Source organism: Haemaphysalis longicornis, unplaced genomic scaffold, assembly GCF_048455015.1.
Source record: "Haemaphysalis longicornis isolate Haplotype H1 unplaced genomic scaffold, Haemaphysalis longicornis Haplotype H1 scaffold_19, whole genome shotgun sequence".
NCBI classification, from domain to species: Eukaryota; Metazoa; Arthropoda; class Arachnida; order Ixodida; family Ixodidae; genus Haemaphysalis; species Haemaphysalis longicornis.
In genome coordinates this window covers 2,895,449-2,918,674 of record NW_027526288.1, presented here as the reverse complement: position 1 = coordinate 2,918,674, position 23,226 = coordinate 2,895,449, and the positions used below count along the sequence as shown (strand labels likewise).

Here is a 23,226-nt window from a genome sequence, read left to right as displayed (position 1 = left end):
AATTCCAGCACAGTTTTGAACGCGCCGCGCAAACAATACCGCTCGCGCTGCCCTTTGTGGCCAACATAAGAACTGCACCAACCAAACTGTTCCAAACTCCCTCACAAACCAATTTTGTCCACAAAATAAGCTCAAATAATTCTGCGCATAACAATTTTAACCTATTGTGAAGCAAGAAAATGTAAATATAGTCTTCACCTACTGCAGTCGTTAAAACCGGAAGTTAAGATACAAACTTGCTCTATTTTAAGAAATGTTGTCGTTGTGCTTGCTTTTTAAAGCTTAATAGTTATCGTTTTATATATTATAGCACTACAATAAGGAGTTATTGGCTTGTAAGCAAAATCTTTAACCGGAAATGACGCATGGGTGGATATAACGCTTTTGGCCGAAAAGCGTTATTTTCACCCGGTGGGAATAATGGCGGCCTTTTTCCAGCGACGCGACGAGCGACGCGACTAGGACACTGGTCGGCGACTTTGGCTAGTTTCGGTTTCCGAAATTGTGGCGATCCTAGCGGCACGGTGCTGCGGCGTGGCCCTTCCCTTTCCCTCAGTGTTTCTTTTTTTCCACACCGTCAACGCTTCCGCGCCTCCTCACGCATGCGCAACAGCTCACCAGCGCGAATATTTTTTTTCTTTCTCTCGGCGCGCACGGCGGGCCAGTTCGGTATACGTGCGTGAGCGAGCCGGCGTGCGAGGGGTTGCGCGGGTTGCCTAAACGCTTCCACGGGCGGAAAGTTTCGCTGCATTATAAAATACATTCGAATGTATTCTAAATATGGGGCAGCGGAGGAAGGAGTGTTACCACTCCTGCGCAGCTCTGTGGTGCAGCAACGCAGGGCGGTACAATTCGGCCAAGGTGAGCAAATTAGCTTTGTACAAGTTATAGTGAATTCCTTAAAAGCCGACTGATTGCACTCTTCTGTTTTCAAAATAATTCGCGCATGTAACGTGAAGTTAATGAGACATGTCACTCGTCTTGGAGTGGAAACTAATGTGCAAATATATCCCAGCTGTGCAGGTACGCAAAGTTTTAGTAGAAGTAAACGCGTCTTTGGCACGCACACACTTGCTCGCAAGATAAATTTGTGGTGGCATTGCCTTTTTTTGATGATTGCCTTAGTAACTGCTGGAACGTCGAATCAGTATACTTATCAAGGTATTTTTTGTTGTTTCGTGCAGCAGGTATGAGTCTAGGTTTGGGCCCCAAGTCGAGGACGGTTTGCGACTTCATTGGACGTTTCCTCCGGTGACTCTCCTCAATCCATCCAATGTCATCACGACGCACCTGCTCACAAAGAAGGCAAGCTCAACTGTACGCGCTTCTTGCCTTTCATGGCGTACATACTACCACATCGATTTATGGCGTGGAGGTGCTGCGCCCTAAGCATTTTTTCCTCCCCCGTCTTGCTCCAAAACGTATATTTGCGGCGAAACTACTGCCAAGCGTTGCTTCAGAGCTCCGAAAAATCTGACGTAACTCCTCGGTGTTCAATGCAAGTCGATGTTCACATGAAGCAGTGGAAGGCCAAACCGAAATACATGCGTTGTCTGCAGCCGCCATTGCAAGCGTTTCGCTCATTAAAAAATAAATAAAACCAAGTAGCATTGCCGGCTTTGCTGTTCAATCTAAACTGCGCGCCCGCGCCTTGTCATCTTATCGCGAGTGGGTTTGGTGTCCCATAGTTCTGAATTAGAATGGTCATGCCGTATCGGACAGGATGAGATAAGAGGCGCTGCCCAGACACGAGCTAGATGGTAGCAACCTGTAACAACCTGGCCGATATCTGCGGCTTAAAATACAAGAAAACTTTTTTTTTCTGGGTGTCTTCTCCCCCCCCCCCCCCCCCCCCCCGCCTTCCCTCCCACCCCCGGTAAGCAGACCGTTAATTCACGCGCATTAAAAGGAAAGACGGGTGCGTTCGATTTGTGTTCTGTGTTCTACGACGTGCACATGGTTGGGCATTGTTTTTGTACGTAGATATTAATCCAGCAAAGAGTGTCTACAGTGCGGTCATTGTGTTGCAACAGTTTTTTTATGGCTGCATTTTGTTGGTGTGAACATGATTTCTCGGAAGTGTATGCAGGTTAATGGGCGGGTCAACGCTTTCTTTCAGAGTTTGCGTTAACTCGCCCGAAAAGCAGGGCTTGAAGCATACGTGTGCGTGCTTTCTGTTAACATATAGATTCCCAATTATTGTGTCTCTGAACTGAAACGAATTTTTTTAATGTCTAAAGAACATTCCTGTCTCGAGGTGAGCCCAAGAAATAAGTATACATTGAGTGGAACTTTTAAGTTCTTTTCTTGTCCCGCCGAGGTGCGCGCGAAAAAAAAAATCTGTGTAGGGACTAGAACTTTCGAAGTTCTTCTTTCGTAATCAAGTATTGTGTACCTAAATGTGTATTCATGGCTGTAACTTTTGCGCAACTTTAGACGGAGACCGATACAAAAAAGGGACTCGAAGACCTGTACCTGTCACCGTGTAAAGTTGCGCAAAAGTTACAGTCATGAATTCAGAATAACAACTAGCCCGCCTAACCGTGTTATTGTAAATGTGTAGGTAGCACGTTTTTTCCCTATTGTACAATATTGTATGCCTAAATTTGCATATGTCATATTTTTGCTTAGTCCAATACTGTGTACATAAAATGTATGTGCAATATATGGGTGTAGTACATGTGTTTTCATGACTTCGAATCAAAGACGTCCTCATACGAATTTTGAATAAATGCATAGCAAAAATAATGTTTGTGTAACACTCCAATTATTATCGCCACAAAGACAACAATTCGACACCAGAAAACGTACTATTACCTACATGTTTTCTTCGTTCAATTATTAAACACGTTACTGCACGCATAACAAACGACGGGCGGCGGCCATTTCGAGTCATCGGCGCCGCTCGTCCAACTTTCGCGCCTGGTGCCATTGCCGAGCGGCCCATGAGGCAGCGACCGGCGGCAGACGCGAAAGTTGGAGAGGCCGGCGCGCGGCGGCACGGCCTGGCTGCCGCGGGTTAAATGACGTCAGCAGCGCCCGCGACGTCAGCAAACGCCCTTTCCCCCCTCGCCACTCGTTGCCATGGCGATTAATGCAACGTTTCTCAGAGGCCACGTACTACTAGGGGAGGATTTGGCGCTGCTGGCGCGAATTACGTGGGACCACGGTGGATGCGAGAGAGGCCGCCCCGTGACTAGGATCCGCAGTCGCCGAACCGAAGTCGCTCGCCGAGGCAACCACATGACAGCGACGGCTCGAGCGACTGAGGATGGCGATTTCAATGTTTCCGCACTGCGCATATATTAACGCGCTTGGTACGCTGGATGTTTGCAAACATTTTTTTTGTTCATTTGTCATAAAAAGCATGACTAAAAAGTATTTCGCCTTTCTACCTTGCTTTTTGCACTTCATTGCATCTCTAAAACTGGTTTGGGTTGGCGATAGCGCACGCTTTTCCTTCTGCGCCTCGTTTCTCGGCTCCAACATGAACGCCGTGAAGAATTCGCTTTGTTGACGTCGTTTTTCCCACACGGGTCTCACCCAGTGTGAGCGGGAGCCTTCTTGCTTCTGCTTCAGCGTGTACACAAGCTTTGCCACGCAAAGCTTTCTTTGCCGCTGCACCGCAAACGTCGTCTGCGTGGATTTGCAAAATCTTCCCCCCGTTCTCTTTCAAAACCGGAGGTTGCGTGCTTACGTAGGGGCTCTCCTATTGGCTAGTCGCTGAGGCCACTTCCGGGAGGCGAGCGACTGTTTCTGGCGGCCCAGAACCACCAGAACCGAGCGATTCGATGAGCGACTTGGTGCGCGGCGAAAAGTAGTTCGTCGCTAGTCGCGTCGCGCCCCAAGTCGCTCGCAAAATCGCTCCATGTGGTTGGGGCTTAATAGCGCGGCCCGGACGAGATGTAGACGGAGGCAGTCGCAACGACCCCCTCCCCCACCTCACTGCCTGTGCCATCTGTGGTGCTCCCCAAGCCGTCGGCACTGGCAGCGCAGGCAAAGAACACCCGAAAGGGTACCACGTCAAGGGGGCCCAGTCCGCTGGGCACCCCCTTGCCTTCAGATGACATGGACGTCGAGCCCTTCCGGCTTTCATCGCAACGAAAGGAACGGGCTGCGACGTCCAGGTCAGTAGAGAAGGCAAAAAAGCCCCCCCCCCCCCCCCCCCCCCCCCCAAGAGTGAAAGCCCCGAAAGACCCTACATAAACAGTCACACTCCAGTAGCTCTGAACACATTATAATGGGAAGAGAAAACATTGTTCAATGGAACTGCAGAGGCCTTCTGAATAATCTTGACGACGTGCATGAGATTCTGCATGCCAACCCGCCAAGTGTAATGTGTGTTCAGGAAACACATCTGAATTCCAAGAACACAAATTTCTTGAATAGTTACCTGGTATACAGAAAAGACAGGGTTGGCTGTACACACTCTTCTGGCGGTGTGGCCATAATCGCCCGCAAATCCTTAGCATGCCACCCTGTCACCTTGAACACCGTCCTTGAGGCTGTAGCCGTCCGCACAATAATATTTAATATGTTGATAACGGTATGCTCCATCTACATCGCTCCTGATCTTGCACTTCTGAGCTCTGACTTTGAGGCGCTGGTCGACCAGCTTCCTGAACCGTACATCCTAACAGGCGACTTCAATGCACACAATTCTCTTTGGGGCTCTTCTCGCACGGATGCCCGAGGTCGCCTGATAGCCTTTTCAACAAGAACCAGCCTACATACCAGAACATAGGGCACAACACCTACTCAAATCTTGACTTGGCTATTGGTTCGGCAATTCTCTTTCCATGTCTTGAGTGGGGAGTGGGCACTGACCCATATGGCAGTGACCACTTCCCCACTTCACTAACATATAGGTAAAGGCCCAAGCAGTTCATCTTACCATAATAGGTTCAATGAAGCACGAGCTAACTGGAATGCATTTACAGAGACATCCAAACTACACCATACATCCATACGACACCTACACGTTGCAAGCTACCCAACTCCTCACGGCGCACATCCTCGACGCCGCCGAAAAGTCCATTCCCCACGCCTCTGGTGCCCCGCGCAACCAGAGGAGGCCGTTGTGGAATGAGGACTGTACGTAGGCGGGCGCGAGAGGACCAGAACAAGGCGTGGGGCATCCTTCGTCGGTACCCCACGTCGGGTAACCTTATTTTGTTCAAACGGGTCAAGGCGTTTGGAAAACGTGTGCGCCGTGAGGCAAAACGAGAGAGTACGCCTTCTTACACGGACACACACAAAGTCTGGACACGTATACGCAAGCTGAAAGGACAACAGACACACAGCATGCCCCTGGTTAGCACAACAGGGGACACACTCGAAGACCAGGCTAACACACTTGCACAACACTTCGAACACGTGTCCAGCTCCGCACACTACACAAACACTTTCATGAAACACAAAACATCTGCAGAAAAAAAGCCCTTACACGACAAAGACAAATCAAAAACTTCTTACAACTCTGAATTCACTCCCTATGAGTTGAGGGCTGCCCTGAGTACGTGCAAACCTTCAGCTCCAGGCGCAGATAAGATTACATGCACCATGATACAGCACCTACACCCAGACACTCTTACACCTATACAATAAACTTTCGGGGCACATTCCACGCTCTTGGAGGGAGGCCATAGTAGTCATGGCTTTCCTTAAGGAAGGGAAGGACCCTTCCTCTCCCGCCAGGTATCGTCCCATTGCCCTGACAAGCTGCCTGTGTAAGCTCTTCGAAAAGATGATAAACAGGAGACTCGCGTACTTCTTAGAGTACAACGGTCTTCTCGAGAGCTGCCAGGGAGGCTAGGGCGGGGCGATCTACGAACGATCAACTCGTTGCGTTAGAGTCATATATTAAAGATGCTTTCCTCCATAAGCAGTACTGTATGACAGTATTCTTTGATCTTGAAAAGGCGTACGTACGACACTGCTTGGCGGTACGGAATCCTCAGTGATTTGAAGTCCTTTGGCATGTCGGGTAACATGATGAATACGCTTGTTAGTTACAACTCTTAGTTAGTTAGAGTTGGAGCTGCACTCTCTAGGGTTCATGTGCAGGAAAACGGCGTGCCGCAAGGTGGAGTTTTGAGTTGCACTTTGTTTATTGTAAAAATGAATTCTCTTCGGAAGGCACTGCCACCATCGATCTCCTGTTCAATCTATGTAGACGATGTGCTCAATAAAGCCATTCATTCATTCACTCTCCTTCAAATCGTGTAACTTGTCTACTGCGAGCGCCAAGTGCAGCTTGTTGTGGACAAGCTAGCCGGCTGGGCAGATAGCAACGGTTTTAAATTTAATCCAGGAAAGTGCACTTGTGTTCTGTTTTCGAAGAGGCGTGGCATTCGGCCGGATCCAGACATTCGACTCCACGGTGTCTCTATTCCTGTCAAAAAGGAACACAAGTTTTTAGGTATAATCTTTGACGAAAAGCTCACATTTATCCCACACCTAAAACAATCGAAACATAAATGCTTAAAAACACTGACTATCCTGAAGGTTCTCTCGCACATTTCTTTTGGTGCTGACAAACAACTTCTTTTACGTGTTTTTACCAGCCTAATAGGTTCACGATTAGACTATGGTAGTGTTGTCTATGGATCAGCCACTAAAACATCCCTCAGAATGCTGGACCCAGTGCTCCATCTGGGGCTCCGCCTGACGTGTGGCGCCTTCCGGACTAGTCCTGTTGAAAGCCTGTATGTAGAGTGCAACAAATGGAACCTACAACGTCAGCGAGCATACACAGATCTCCTTTATGCTTTTAAAATTTCATCCATGCCACACAATCCTTTTAAAACAGTTTTTCATGATACATCCATGACTGAACTCTTTTTAAATCGACCATCATTCTCTGCTCCCTTCTCTTACAGAGTCAGAGAGGAAGCGTCAGAGCTTGCTATCTCCCTTTTAGATAAAATCCAAAGTTCTCTAACAGGTTTTATAGCACCATAGCATCTCCGCCCTGTATCATGCGACACATCTTTCATACATGTAGACGAAAACCGAGCTGCCACATGTGCAATTCTGCAGCACTTCTTGTATTTGCAGCAGAAGTACCAATGTTCTGAATTTTATACGGACGCTTCTAAAACTTCCACCTCGGTGTCATGCGCGGCGCATGGGCCCGGCCCTAGTGTCACTAGAACTCTTAACAGTAATACAAGTATCTTTACGGCAGAGGCTTATGGTGTACTTTGTGGGCCTGCTCTCTACGGCATGCCAAGGAATGAGGCACACTGCGGTTGCGTGAAAGAACTCTTTACTTACATCCTCGTCCGGGCATACACACGCACACACCAAAAACGCTCTGCGCGTCCCCAGTCCGAGTCTCCCCAGCCCCGCGCCCGCTCCTTCACCTCTCTGCCCGCTGCACCGTGTCCGCCAGCGCCATCCCTCGGGCCCCGACGTCCCCAAGTCTCGTGACCCCGGTGGCCGCACGGAAGGCGAGGAGGGCGAGGGAAGGGAGCCCATGGCGAGGGGCTCCGGGTGACACCCCCTAGACCGGAAGGTGTCGTGCCAAGGCGCTCCCCACAACTTCTGGTTGGTAATCATATCCTTCAAAGCCACATCCCACAATCCATTATATATACAGATTCTCTCACTGTTGTGCGGGCATTGTCGTCAACAAAGTCTTCAAAAAATCACGTACATCTTATCATCAAAGGTATTATGTCTGTGTATGTCCACAAATTTGAACTCGTCCTTTGCTGGGTCCCTGGCCACTGTGGTATAGCCGGGAATGAAGCAGCAGATCGAATGGCTGCTGCTGCTACACTCTTAGATACAGTAGACATAACCACATTACCCTACACCGACGTGAAACCACACATCAGACAACAACTTCGAAAAACATGGCAAACAGACAACAAGTTACACGTAATAAAACCACTCTTAGGACCATACACCACCGACACACATAATAGATACACTGAAGTCGCCTTGGGTAGATTACGGATAGGGCACACACATGCAACGCACTCGCACCTGCTCACTGGATCTCCAAGACCTCTGTGCAGCAGGTGCGGTGAGGCCCTATCCGTGATCCACATCCTCATACAATGTAAGGCACTCGACATTACACGACGCAAACACTTCCCACAACTACACACAAGACACATTCCACCACACCCATCATACTTCTTAGGCGATGGTGCCATGTTCTCTGTTCAGCGCACCTTTAAGTTCCTATCTGAAGTTCATTTCTTACAACTCATCTCATACCACCCGTAATTTTACCCCTGGTCCTATACACCAGCCACCTTATTTATCTTTTAACCACTCATGTTCTTCACCCTGGCCCTTTACACCAGCCGTGCTCATAGTCATTAACTGATTTTATGTTTTCCCTCCTCACCAAATAACTTTGTATTTGGCGCTCTTTGCCCATGTTGGCCTTGCGCCATTAAACTTAAACCATCATCATCAAGGACGACACATTAATGTTTTGAGCGCCGCAACGAAACGTTGGTTGTGAAACCACCCAATCTCAGCTTTTCTCCCCCCTTCAGCCTTTGAAAGCAAAGCTCAAGGCAGGCATGGACACTCAAGTAAAACTAGCGCAATTGGCACTCATGTAATTTTTATTAGCGAGGTGCCAGCAGCGCAACTGATCAATTCACTGTATCCTGGTTTCATGTACTGTATGCTCTAGAAAGGTTCCATGACTAACTTCTCATATCTGGTGAAGTTTCTGAGAAATATAAGATTATTAAGAATTTTATTTGGTGACACGTGCTAGCCACAGTCAGAAAACAAAACAAAATGTGCTAACCAAAACACAAGACACAATTAATTAAACTATTCCAGGCCTTGATTCCTACCTCATATCATGAAATTGAATGCCAGTCACTTATGATTTATGATGACACACATAAATGATGCACATAACAAACACACTTATGACACATATTGTTAGAAACAATAATCACCACACAAAACTGTTCGTGCTTATGCTTTGGCAATAATACTTAAATATGAGACCAAAAATAATGTATGTGGCATCAAGGTTTTAGGTGAGTATTTCAAAACTGATTACTAAGTTTTTGAAAAGTACAATAACAGCAAGTTGCAAGAAACTGCCAGTTTGAAATTACGTAATTTCGAGTTGCATTGAAAATTGCTGTTCAAAATAGTTTCCGACTTCTTAAAATAACGTCCCGTATAAAAAACATTTGCAAATTTTGCAATGCCTACCTCAAGTGACACATTAGCATACCTGCCAGGTTCGCCGAGATGGCATTAGGGAGATCTGTCCCAAAGGGGGGGGGGGGCAGAGGAGGAGGGATACAAAAATTAGTAGCAACAGAATGCAATGATTTACATTTACATGCATTTCTAATTTAGTTACAACAGAGTAGGGGCTGAACAGCTTCGTCTAAACTACTAACGAGCTACACGACTGGTCAGCTGCTAAATCTTCGATGTGGCTGACGCTGCCTTTTTCAAGAAGCCCTGGGAATACTGTCAAGCATAACAATGTTCGTTCCTGCTACACTTCGCCAAAAGAACGCGACTGAGCTCGGATTGTGCGAGAACTTGATGCTCGAAACTGGGGGCAATTTTCTTTTACCATGCTGAACTACCTCTCGCATTCAGCGTTTCTGTGGTACTGACCAGTTCAACTTGCGCGCATTGCCAACTATGCTTTACAAGTTATTACGATGTCCAGTGGTGTAGGATGCGATTGGGTTGTCAGGTAGCTCCAGCGCAATGTGGCTAGACTGGGAGAAAGGTTTGGCCAAACACGGGTGTGTATTCGGGAGATTTTTGTTTCGACCGTACAAATCGTACAAAACCACCAAAATCCGGAAGTCTCCCAGATAATTCGGGAAACCTGGCAGGTATGCATTAGTGATCAAGAAACTGGTTTCCGTTGCACTTTTCATGTGCTCAGATTTCAGCCACCCCTGAATCAATTCCAAGCATATTCCATGAAGTTGTCCTCCTATGTATTGAGATCTGCTTGCATCGGCACCGAAGCTCCGAGCCAACGAAAAAGAAACTGAACCGTAAAACAGCATTACCTCATGACTACCAAATCACCCACTTTTAGACTAGTGCACGAGACAAGCTGGTCACCAGTAGGGGTTCCAGCCTACAAAGGTTTTTGAAGTTGTCCCAAAGCATGGCTCACAATCTGTTCACAGTCAGCCAACGTTTTGCCTGTGGCCTCAGTGAGTGCATCGAGTAGGGAAGTTCTATCAGCAAGCTTGTGGAATGCTTCTGCGGACTCAATCCCATTTTCCCTTCCCAAGGCAAAGTTGACGGCTCTGGTCAGCAGACCCCTGTTCCTCCACAAAATCTCCCACACTGGTCGCATGCTTTCTCTATCAGGCTCGTACTGGAAAGACAAGTCCGTCAGCACTTCATTGCCCTGAATGCCTTTGACAAAACGTGCAAGGGGTTTTCCATCGAGAAAGAAAGCGCGAAAAGCGATTGAATGCAGTGTTTTGTTGACCTTCAGCAAAGCTATCAAAGGCTTCACGACTTGGGCGGTGCGTAGGCTGCCAGAAAATTGGGCTGAGCACACAGTGTGGTTTTGCGCCAAGGCACCCAAAACAGCAGGTATGACGGGACCTTTGTGGGTCACTTCCTTGATGACCAACTTCTTCAAAAACCGCGTCGAAATTAACAGCGCCGAAATCGCTTCACCAAAACCTTTTTCGTCCGAGTGCTCACTGCCGATGGTGAGCTCGACAACAAAAACAGACGCCGCATCTAAAACACGATGAATAGAGTCCATGAGCACTCGCCGGGTCCAGCAAAGTCGAAGCCGCTTCATTTTCTCGTTCCCCTCGGGTTGTCCATCTGGTGTCTGCCTGCTCAAGCACTTGGCTATCTGTTCAAGTCCCCAGCCGTTCCAAGTCACTTCGAGGCGGCCGCAGACTCTGGAAAAATCGAAGTCTGCGGGCAGGGCCCAGTCTTCGGGCAGAGCTACAATTCCCAGGTTCACCTTTTCTAGACTTTTGTTATGCGACGTGACTCTGAGAAATCTCTCCACAACTTGCTCACTTATCTGACTATGCTCTAAGCACAGTGCTCTCAGCGTGCTGTTGACTGCCATGGCGTCCGCGAGAGCATTGGTGCCAAAGTCCCCCACACGGCAGCCGGAGAACTCCACTTCCTCCAGGGTTGTGTTGTCTCGGAGCAGCTCGGCAAAGGCCATGGCACCCGCTTCGCAAAGTTCAATGTTCCGGAACCTTAGAACCTTGACGCTCCGGTTCGCGGCAAACTCGTAGATCGGCGCAGTCGGCACCGGGTAGTCCTCCAGAGGGGCATCGGAAAGGCACAGTTCCTCGATGGCAGTGTTGTGCGCGAGGCAGCTCAGAACTTCACCGACGAGTTCTCCCGACACCACAGTCAGTGATAGCGTCCGCAGCGCTGTGTTTGTCTTCAACAGTGGCACCAGTCTCGGCAAGTTCGTGGCACCGCGCGAAATGATGAGTGAAGTCAGGCTTGCAGACGCCAGCAGAGCCCGCGAAATCTTAGCAGCAGCCTTCTTGTTTTCTGGGAATCTTTCGATCAACAGAGAGGTGAGCCGGCCAGCCTTTAATGTGGAGCAGATGCCCGTCACGGCACTAGACTCGACTTGGCCGACCAACTCCAGCCTCTTCAAACCTCCCATGTGTGGCAGTGCTCCAACGAGGACTGAAAAAGCTTTGGTCCTTATAGCAGAGCGGCTGAGGCCAAGCCTCACTTCCGTGACACTTTGATTGGAGGCTAGTGCATTGGCGACAGCCGATGGTGCACACTCGAACAGGTCCGCTTCCCCGTCCAAATTCACGGTGCGGAGACAGCGGTGCCGATTGAGGATCCAGGATGTGAGGAAGGCGGCGTCACTGAGTGCACTGTCGGGGCGGCAGTCGCCCATGTCGCTCGGAGCAACGTTAATCAGAGACAAGGCACCTGTGCTGGACTCTCGGAGCTCGAGGGAGATGCTCTCCAGAACGGAGTTGAGAACGGCCACTTGCGATGCGATCCAGCAGCCAGACACCGACGCGTTCACAGTCTGGTCGCAAGGCATCAAGAGGTCGACGCCACGAGCTTTCAGCGAGGTCATAAACTTCTGCACAGCTGCAGACTGCACCTCGGTGTCCAGGCATGGTTGCTCCTGAGCGAAGCCCACAATTTCTGCCTCGGGGATCATGCTGCAAAGTTCTCTTATGAGCCACTGAAACAGAAAAAAACATTTTCATAAGCTGATGTGAACATGCAAACATTGCCAGTAATCTCGAGTTCACTACAGCCAACCAGATGTTATAGAAATTTGTATAGTGTGCGAATTTCATCCTGTAATCCAGAGCTTAGAAAACAATCATACCAATTAATTATTTCTCTAAATTACATAACAAAAGAGTAACTGAAAGTTTGCCTTCAGTTAAATTCAAATCGTTTCATCATTGCAAATCATTCAATATTCGTAAGAATTTGCTGCTGATGCAAACTTGCAAGCCTTGTTAATAATGTCAAGTTCACAAGACAAACGGAAGCTAAGAAAATTGTTTTAACATGCCAATTTAAGCAGGTAAGCCAGGGGTAACAACATAGCTACAAATATTACTCACCTAAAGTTGCACTGCGGAACAGGCTTCTAAAAGTTTACCTTGACTTACAATTCAAATCCCGTAGCCTAATTTAGTTGATAGCATTCTACTACGGCAAGGGGCAAGCAGACTGAACCTTCGAACTAAACGTAATTTATGCGTTGTAGTTCAGCGCGTGTTTTCGGACTGAAATAAAGCAGCTGCCCTCTTGATGCGAAAACCGTGGATAGGTAATTTTGACTTCAGTTGATATTGTCTGCTGCGTGGCTTGAACAGGGCAGCAGGCACTAAACGGCCACACCATCCCCTCAATCCTGACATGGCTCACTTTCGTATGGCAAAATGTGTACCCTTCTATGCCCGTTGTCACTGAAACTACCAGCTGTCGCCTGTAACAATACTTAGAAATGACAACACGTAGGCTGTCTCACAGCAACTGTTTCCTGGCACAAAATTATTTTATACAATTACTTGCCAACACGTTTCATGTGAGAGGGATTCAAACTTGAATCAAATGCTTGTTTCTGATTGATTGATTGTAGGGTGTAACGCACTGACGCAACGCAGGCGATGAGGCGTGCCGTAGTGGAGGGCTCCGGATTAATTTTGACCACCTGGGGATCTTTAACGTGCGCCGAAATCTCGAACCCACGGGCGTTTTTGCTTTTCGCCTCCATCAGAAAAGCGGCCGCCGCAGCCAGGAATCGAACCCGCGACCTCGTGCTCAGAAGCGCAACGCCTTAGCCACTGAGCCACCGCGGCGGGTAAATGCTTGTTTTCTGAAAATTTAGGGTGGCCCAAAAGTTATTACTGGCAGCATTACAAACAAATTGTACAAACCATTGAAAACATTGTACTGTTTTAGTGAAATATTGCAACAAAGAAACGTGTAAACGCAGATCGAAAGTAAATATAGAGCACCTAACAAGTTTGGAGTAAAACAAACATGTCACGGTTGGAATTTAAGAAGACCCTGATGTCTCAATTTTTTTTTTTGTCATTAGTGTTGCAAAGTCTCTTTTTTTGCTGCATATTGAAGAAACTGACTGTGTGGCTTAGTAAACTGTACAATTTTGTCAGCATTAATCAGAACTGAGAGAGCACACGCCACGTTTGAGATGACGCTAAAAAAAGAAAGTTTAGTTCCCTTCCACCTTCAGAAAAACTGGGGGAAGGAATCATTGATGCGACTTTCAGTGTTTTGAAATTGTGTGTTGTGAATTACATTAAGATACAACCGTACTTGAAGTTGGACATTAATACATGATATAAATGCTTCTTGAAAAGCCATGAGAATTGCGCAGAAGGATGACACACTGAAAGAAGGACAACAGGACGAGCGCGTCCTGCAGTCCTTCTTTCTGTGTGTTACCCTTATGCGCAATTCTCACGGCGTTTGAAGTATCAGACAAACTAGCCTATCAACAAATCTAAATGCTTCTGTTGTGCCAGGCCTAGCACTGAAGTTGTCAAATCACCAGCTTTCCAAAAATTTTGCTAGCTGCAGTTTTAAATCCTTCCACAAAATAGCCTAATGTACCCTGATTAAGAATTTCATGATGGCTGTCATATTGTGCATACAGGAACGAGTAGGCATAGCCGAAAAATTGGGAATATTTACTCCTGCTACTTCGCAGTTCACAAACCATTATTGCTGAGCGCTTTGCCAAACGGTCTAATTTCATCGTTACAACCGTCAAATTTATATCTGCGTTTAACAGATTTAAATTAGCGCACCTAGGACTGCAAAATGTTTGCTGGCATGCTCATATTAAAGTCCTTTCAACCACCGCCGTGTGGTCAGATCGGCCAAAATTGCAACGGACGAGCTCACGAAGCTGGTTCAAAAGACGCGCTAATTTTATCCAGCCAATGTGAGCAGCAACAGCTCCCGAGCACACGGCAGGCGTTTTCGCCGGTGGTTTCACGGCGTGCACTTGACTTTCGGGCCCGTTGCATCGCCCTCAACTTTGAGAATTTTTGCAGGCCGATAGCCGTTTTCGCATTGAGCCAAACATGCAGCCCCGGAAGGACGACACGCTATCCATGTAGAGGCACGATATCATAATTGATTTTCCACTCCCCGAATGTACCGGTTGTTTAACAACTTAACTACCGGTATTTAGCTTAATTCAGTGATACCTCGTGATTGTTTCAACAGGTGTTACCACTCTGTTAAAAAAATCAGCGCGCGACAACACGGCGTTTGTCGCGTGCACCTAAACTAACTGCACCGCTTGTACTCCGTCGGCGACCACACTACGTCGAAATCACGCAATAGCGTGTAATGAGTGGAAGCGTTCTGGCGTCTTACCAGTCATGTCCACAGTCTCACAGGCGTGGAGATTATGATCCGAGACGCGACCGTAGAAAAACGCAAGTTTGAAACCATCCAAACTCATGTGCGCGCACACAACGCTGATCTCAAAAGCTCAAACACTAACAACAAAAAAGAAACAAGTCGATTGTTGATTGGCTGGCCGCGCTTTTCACATTCGTATTAATTTTTGTTTCAATAACTTGCACTAGTTTTTAAATTTGTAACAAAAATGACAGGCAACGTTACTTATTTTGTCTTTAAGGTAAAAATCCGCTAGTCTTTTGTCCGAAAATTATAGCAAAGTCTCAATGGTCTCAATCCAATCCACGCCGAATCATTTCTTCGATGTCGTCGCCGTGGAGTGGCTGCGCAGGTTGCGAGCTCAACAAAAAAAAGTCCATTAACTATCAATATGAGTCGATACGTTCATATCGTCTCCCATTCTTTCTTTATTAGTTAAGATAACTTATCTCCTAGGCTTTGTTAGGTGTTGACAGCGTCCGGGAAACGGAGGCTACGTGATGACCGGGACGGGTGAGGTCCTTGTGTCGGCGTTCCCTCGTGTCGTAACAAAGGCGTTTCAGGCGACTACCGGATTTGAAAATGTTTGCGCGCTTTTCTTGGCAATCAAGTAAGTGTAGAGCCATGTGGTCGCCCTGCGTTCGCGAACAAATGACGACGCGTTGTCAGTGTGGGGCGGACAGCACACGTGTTTATTATCACGCTGTTGTGGTTCGTTCAGCGTCATGACATGGCAACTGGGGGGGGGGGGGCGGGCGTGGTGTTAGGCACTGAAAAGGTTGACTTTTTCACGTGTTTACTTTGGCAACAGCGTAAATGAAGTACGCCGCCGCTCGCAAATTTGAATACAGGCCACGGTGGCCGCATATTAGTAGGAAACTCTGGGACAGCACGAACAAGGTGTTTCCTCTGCCGACCGGAGCTGGCGGCTGCAGTGTTGGTGTGCTTGTATCGCAGGAGCAAAGCAGCAACAAGCGCCTGTTGGTCGTGCCACGCTCCGGAGGCGCGACGTTGGACGTGAATGAGGTGACCTGTGGAGGATGGACGTTTCAACACCTCGTCCCCAGTGATGTGGTGTAATGCCATGACAGCGAGGTGCCCACGGCACAGGTCTGTGTTCACAAATTCCCTGGCTTCTGAGAGGAACGGTTGTGCGTGTAAACGAATTTTAAGAGGTTGAAGGGGGCCATGAAGACAAAATACGACATTGTTCAATTTGAAGTAATGCTTTTTTAAACGAAAAAAATTCAGCTCCATTACAGCCAGGAAAGACGCTTCCTTAAGTAAGAAAATGCAGAGTGTTCTCCTCACATTCATCGACGCGCAGAGAGGAGCCACGAACTCTGAACTCTGAATCAGCCGGTGTCCCTTGGAGGTTGAAACAAGTGTGTTGTGTGTTTGTTCTTGTGCTTGTGTGTGTGCGCTTCTCCTTCCCTCTCTGAGGCGGGGACAGCCAGAAAAGGAGTTCAGCTTGTTTCTCCCACTGTCCTGCAACCCCGGCGAGGTGTTGAGTTACGTTATGCAGAACCGTGCCACACCTGGGGCCGGAGCCCACCACTCTGCCGTTGCCAGCCCTCAAGACAACACCACTTTTTTTTTTTTACAGAGCTAACCAGAGGAAGGAACCTTTCTTTTTCCAACTTGTAACCTTTTCCTGTTTTTCATTTATCCTTAACTGAAGTTTTTCTTTTAAAGGGGCACTGACACAAAAATTTTGCATCTTGTTTTTTTTGTTGCGATAAGTAGCTAGTGACCTACTTATAACCTGTAGAAACCTCATTTGCTTCAGCGTGCGACGGCTGTTTAATTAGAGGCATTTTCAATGCGGCCAGTCGCAGTTTCGGTTTCAGCGAGTGCCGCTAAACGATGGATTTTGTGGATTTTGTGTGAACAAAGCTGACCACGTGACCGTCGGAGGGATATCACAGTTACAGAGCAGAGCCGCCGTAGCACTGTCGAATCCGCATCGACGGCAGTTTCTGCGAATGCCCCCCCGTACTGATCTCGTGAGGCGCCTAATTAAAAAGCGACCGTGGATGTGACGCAGGCGCTGCGAGTGCAAATGCTACCGCGGCTAACGAACGACGCGCGACGCTCGAGACGGTGGGTGGCAAGACGCGCGCTGGGAGCAGCCGGCCGGTCTGCCTACAGGTCCGCCTACAGATGTGTTCGGCTTAGCACTGCGGCGGATATTCGAGTGCCGCTCTCGTGAGCGGTGCGGATGACAATTTTTAATGCAACCCGCCATGGCATCATTAACTCCTTTCTCATGTAAGCCACCATGGTCGGGACTTGGGGACAATTTCGTGCAGCGGTAACAAGCTATCACTCGAGCTACCTGCGCCGGCGTGGGCCACTTCGCGGCCGTGGCCGCCGCCTGCACAGCGACCGTGCGGCTTGCTCAGTGGGCTTTTCGTGCCTCCGGCGCGTCTTTGCATCCACTGTAAATAAAAAGTAATAGAAACAGAGTGCCTGGAATCGCTGTAGAACTTTGGTCGTGGCCAGCTGCAGCCGACGAACTGACGAAATCACTGCGCCTCCGCCGCCAACGATCGGGTCGTTCGTTCTCGAGAGCAGAAGCTCCGCCCTCCGGCCCTCCGATTGGAGCGGCGAGCCGGCAGTGCGGAAGCGGCAAACACAAACTCGTGACGTGTTTGGATGTTGTTTATTTACACTTGCGCGTGGTCCTCTGCTGGCCGCTCGGTTGCGTTTCGCACACTTCAAAATTGATTTTAAATATGTTCTAGGCTGTATTCACCGCTGATATTTTGCAGATGATGTATATGTGTTCCCACCAATCTATCTCCGAAGTTATCTCGCCTTCAAAATTTTGTGTCAGTGCCCCTTTAAGGCTTCCCATGTTTACCCGTCATCTTTATGAATAGCAGACGCATCGACCCGTCGAACAGCGCACCGCGAGGCCAGACTACAAAGTATTTGGAAGCTTTCAAATGTCACACTGCAGTGACATATGTGGAGGGGCAATGTAATATGGGCCAGTGCTACAAAGACAGTTAAAGTGCTGAGCATGAGCATCCATGTGATACAATGAAATGGAACTAGAGGCACCTCTACAATCCGCCAGTAATGTTTCTCGGTTGTGGTTTAGTTAGGTTGTGTCATTTTCAAGCTCTGTACCGCCGTTGGCATCACGTTTTTAAACTAGCTGCATAGGTAGCAATATCCGCCATCTTTCAATGCAATAAGAGAGACCAGAAGAAACTATGCACGCGCTTGCGATGCTGCGGAATGTTAGTAGAAGGTTTTTATTCGAAAATAATATCTTTTCTCATAAAAGTAGTGTGAAAGCAGCACTTGCATGTCCGTTGACCGTTCCTATAGCATCTGTCACAGAAAAAAGGCATCTTTTATAAATCCTTGACTACTCGCATTCCTGTGGGCAATGTTTGCTGTATCTGGGCTGGCCCAACACCACCCCCCACCCCTTAGACATGTCCAAAACCTGTAGACCTAGCTTGAGGTGTCCTGCGCATTGGTATAAACATTTGTGCTACTTTTCGCTCACTGTCTAACTGAACCAAAACCAGCCTTGCTCGTGGTAACAAATACATCCACACAAAGATCGGCGGTCGTATTCACGAAATGTAAGAGCTAAGGAAACTGCTTATCTTCTAAACAATAAACTGCATTTTTTAAAATGAACTACAGGGTGCTGGCAAACGAAAGCTGCTATCCAGTATCATACGAAGAAACAGTTTTGTTAATCTGGACCTGCTTTTTTGCTCGCAATGTCAAGGATTGCCACTCCGGCACGTATTCGAAGGGAAAAGTAACTGCTGACAGTCTACTTCAATTTGGTTGATAGCACCGTGAAGTCGGAATTGCACCTACTTGAATTAGCTCAGCGAGATGTTAGTGGAAGTTCTTCGGTGGAAATAACAATGTGAAACGTGAAACTACTACGGGCATTTGGAGGCTCCTGTGAGCAGAGGCTCCACACCATCGCCTACGTCACGTCTGGCGGCTGGTAATGGCCTCCTTTCTTTTCCTAGTTTCGGTTTTGAAAATGCGAATTTTCACGAGCCATTTGTGTAGCCCGTGTTTCATTTTATTTTTCGTAAGGACCCCCAAATGGGGATGTTACATAAGGGGTGGTGTGAGCAGAGGAACTAGTAATTTGTATCCACAAAAAATTTAACAGGACAGGTGAGCCGTTACTTCGGCGCTGAAAGACAACGGGCTGGTGATGGCGGCGATACGGTGGGGAAGGCCGTTCCAGTCCTTAGCCGCGCGGGGAAAAAAAAAAAAAAAACAGGCAGCGAAGGTGGTGGTGCGGTGACCTGAAACTTGAAGTGTATGACCGGTGCAATGAGATATGTACGTCGGTGGGGGGATGTAAGGTGCGCAGTTGAGTGAAGAATAACAGAATCTGTGAAAGAGAGAAAGGGTGGCGATGCGACGTCGAAAAGAAAGAGGCTCCATTCCCGATTGTGATTTTAAAGATGAAATGCTGATATCGTAGGAGTATGCCGAATGGACGAACCTGGCAGCACAGTTTTTTGAACAGATTCAAGTGCGTTGATGAGATATATTTGGTGTGAGTTCCAGATGGTGCATGCGTATTGAAGTTTGGAAAGAACGAGGGATTTGTACGCGAGTTGCTTGACATGTGGCGGAGCATGGCGCAGATGACTGATTGAAACAGTGTTTTACAGTTAGCACTCTTTTTATGTGTACTATTAGATGACATTGTTTTTACATTGGCAGAAATTTGACTGCAGCTGGAGTTTGAGATATGTTGCTGACCTCGGTAAGCACCGGGCGTGTGTTAAGGGCATCTGGAACGAAATATTTTGGGCAAAGTTTGGCCCTTCTTTTGCGTGGTCTCTCTTCAGCAGGGTTGTTTTGCTGCCCATTTGGCATTTAATTTTGCAGGAAAACTGAGCTTATTCAGATCTCATTTGGTTTTAAAAAAGCAGACATTGATTCTTTTTCCTCTTTTGTGACATCGTTATATCTGTGTTGGTTAACTGCTGTGCAGGCCTTCTGGTAGCTTGGCCAAGCTGAAAGCGGGTGTTCGGGGCTTGCGGTAAGCCACTTGCTCGTCTTGGAGTCTTCTGCCTGAGGCGTCTGCAAGACCATCGGTGGTGTCGGCACAAGTAGGGCAAACTTCCAATCAAACTTCATCTCGTGGAAATTTGATAACGCCAAAGCCTCTTGATATTGCTATTGGGAATCACTTAAAAGTATCAGTTGCATACAAAACGTACAAAGCTCCATCAAACCGTGGACCATGGAATATATCGAATTTGGATAGTGTGATCACTTTGTGCCATGCGTAAATTAGGTAATTTATGGTTAGGTCATCGTACCAGGTAAACTATTTACTTGCTTGCACTCAATGCCAGTTTTTTCTTTAAACTTCCGGTCAAAAAAAAAAAAAAAGCAGAGGCAAAGTATTTTGAGTTTGCTGCTGTTTGAGTGGTGAACATTATTTGCGGTAATTTCCTGAAACTTTTGTCAGACAGCATTTGCTTCTATGTAGGCACAGTAAAGGACATTCATTTATTTTTGGTGTATGGTTGCAGAAAAACTTGCGCATTTTCAAGAACTGTGCCCTAGCCAAGCTGACGAGATATTCTGGAAAGATTCATTGTGTAAAAATAAAAACATGTAGACAGTTTTCTCTACACCGCTGCCAAAGGTTGAGGTGGCAGTAACTGTCGTGGAAATGCTCTGGAATTGAAGGAAGAAGTATGAGAAATATGAAGGGATGCTGCAATGTCGTGTTTCACCACTTCCAAGGGTAGAGTGGTTAAAAAAAAAAAAAAAGAAAACTCCAAAAATTTGAAAAGAATATGGGAAGTTTTTCCAAGAACAATGTTGTGTTCCACCGCGCTATGCATACCTTGCGTTTTCAAAGCTTGACTAAACTGATCAGCAGGTCTAGGGACACTCGTTATATGAGCATAAGAATTCTCGAAAAGGAAATCATTTCTAATTGGTCACAAAAAAGAAAACAACAGTTGTGCACGACGGCTCCATCCACCTTTTCTTCGTTTGTAGCTCACAGGCTTGTAGACAAGTCTTTGCCTCACCTTAAGCCGGTGGACTGAACCACTGGAGGCTTGGAAGTTATCCACACCAAGGGAGAGGGCAACATCTCTGCCCTTCTCGAGCGGCACCTTGCTGTCGACGTTCACTCCAGCTGCTGTCACCTCCTTGAACCATGTCAGCAGAATTTCTTCGAGCTACGCATGAGCAGTTTTTGCTTTCTTGGTGTCGACTCTGAAACGTTGCGTATTCTTCATTACAGTGGAATCTCGATGATGCGAATCTTGCGGGACCGCGAAAAATATTCGTATCATCCGGAATTCGTATGAACCAACACAGACCAAAAAATTGAGCACATAAAAAAAGTTCATTTATTTCTTTGCTTACTTTTGCGTGAAGAAATCCGTGATGGTTTTCTGCCTTTTTTTTTACTTTTATGTCGTCGAGCAGTCCTTTCTGGAACGCGTAAAACTTGGCGCTCGTCTCCTCACTCACGGCGCCAAAGCTCACTGCACGCCGCAACACGTCAAGGGCATGCAGTGTTTCGCTCGTCGATGGTGGTGCTTCACTTCCACCGCAGTCCTCGCTGTCACTGTCCGACTGCTGCTCCAGCTCCTCCTGCATCTCGTCGACGATGTCTTCGATCGTCCGGGTACCGCAAGTGGCGAGGTCATCGTCGACGGTGATGAAATCGTGCGACGAGCATTCCACGCCGAGCTCGTCCCACTCTTCAATAGCCGGTGGCTCTTCTGGCTCTGGAAACACTGTCATTGCGGGGCTGAAAAAGCCACACTTGCGGAAGCAGTTTGCGATCGTGTCCGCAGTAACTCGGTCCCACGACATGGCAAGGAAGTGCACAGCGTCCAGCAGACTGATCTGAAGGTCTTCGTCCTTGCGATTAATTTTCGCCAGCAACCGTCGCACCAGCATGCCTTTGAAGTGATGCTTTATGTTTTTTATGATTCCAGCATCAAGTGGTTGCAGGCGGCTGGTGGTGTTAGCCGGCAAAAATACCACTTTCACATGAGGCAGAACTACCTCTTTCGAGTGAGCAGAGCACTGGTCAATGAACAGCAAAACATTTCTATTTTTACTCGCCATCTTGCGATCCAACTGCGTGAGAAATTCCCCGAAGAATTCGCCGGTCATCCACGCCTTTTTGTTCGCCTTGTACACGCAAGGCAAACTACCCGCGTTTTTAAAGCATCTCTGCTTTTGCGACCGCCCGATGACTGTTAGCTTCAGCGTCTCCGACCCGTCGGCGTTACAGCAGAAGAGCACAGTTACTCTCTGCTTGCTGTTTTGTCCACCTTGACAAGCTTCGCCTCTGAAGCACAAGCTTTTGTTGGGTTGCAAATTAAAAAAAAGTCCCGCCTCACTGCGTTAAACACGTCTCGTGCTTCGTACTCCGATAGAAGCGCCGGCAGAGTGTCGGTCATCCAGTCGCTCACCACCGAGTCGTCCACCTTCTTCCCTTCGCCACACACGGTTTTGTACACAAGGCCGTGCCGCTGCTTGAAACGGTGAACCCACCCGCCGGAGGCCTGAAAGTTCTCAATTCCAAGCGAAAGGGCGACGTCGTCGGCTTTCTCCCGGAGCACTTTCCCGTCGATGTTTACTCCAGCCGCAGTTATTTCCTTGAACCACGTCAGGAGAATGTCTTCGAGCTTGACATGCTGGGCTGTATTGGCCTGCTTGACGTTCACGCCGAAGAGCTGCACGTTTTTCAAGATGGCGTCCCGTTGCCCAACGATGGTGCACAACGTCGACAGTGGCAGGCCGAGCTCTTTTGCCAAGTCACTGCGCTTCCTTTTAGGCTCCCTGTCGACTCTATTCAAAATCTCCAGCTTCTCCTTGAATGAAAGGGCTTTCCTTTTGCGCGACATAGCTGACAGCCTGGCTGATTTCGTTGAGAGAAGTCTGCTGGCAGAGAAACCCTCGAACACGTCTCCGCAACACAATCTCCACCGGTCCGTGAGCACACGCGGCAACGACGAGGAGCAGGTCCCGCATTCTGGAGGCGCGGCCTCGGCCACACCCACGCAAGACCAATGAGACGCAAGCAACTGAGTGATGTCAGGTGGTGTCGAGCCGCCCGAGGCCATCAAGGCGTTCTCTCCCCAGCGGCTTGGCCGCGCCGCGGTAGACTCGGCGCGCCACTGAGCCGGCCAAGCGCGCTCGCACTACAACAGCCCGCCCGTTCCCGGAGAAAGAGCGACAAAGAGGAGAGAAAGAGGCAGAAGGGGCAGCCCGTACCACCCCGTATGGCGCCGTCACTTGCTCCCCGAGCCGGCCGAGCCTTGCTCCTCGCCAGGT

General features: G+C 48.1%; 1 protein-coding gene and 1 long non-coding RNA gene across 2 annotated transcripts; one reads left to right on the top strand and one right to left on the bottom strand.

Annotated features, from left to right (window-relative positions):
• Nucleotides 1–7,120: 7,120 nt before the first annotated feature.
• Nucleotides 7,121–15,021, bottom strand: LOC144166775 (uncharacterized). Its single transcript, XM_077696261.1, has 2 exons — nt 14,869–15,021; nt 7,121–12,181 (listed from the first exon to the last, which is right to left on the bottom strand). Exon 2 carries the CDS (start codon nt 12,155–12,157, stop codon nt 10,106–10,108), a length of 2,052 nt encoding a protein of 683 aa, XP_077552387.1. The 5' UTR covers nt 12,158–12,181; nt 14,869–15,021; the 3' UTR covers nt 7,121–10,105.
• Nucleotides 15,022–15,231: 210 nt separating this feature from the next.
• LOC144166774 (uncharacterized) lies at nt 15,232–23,025 on the top strand. Its single transcript, XR_013321767.1, has 3 exons — nt 15,232–15,408; nt 15,853–16,005; nt 19,898–23,025. It is a non-coding gene; the product is annotated as an uncharacterized LOC144166774 (long non-coding RNA).
• The last annotated feature ends 201 nt before the right edge of the window (nt 23,026–23,226 follow it).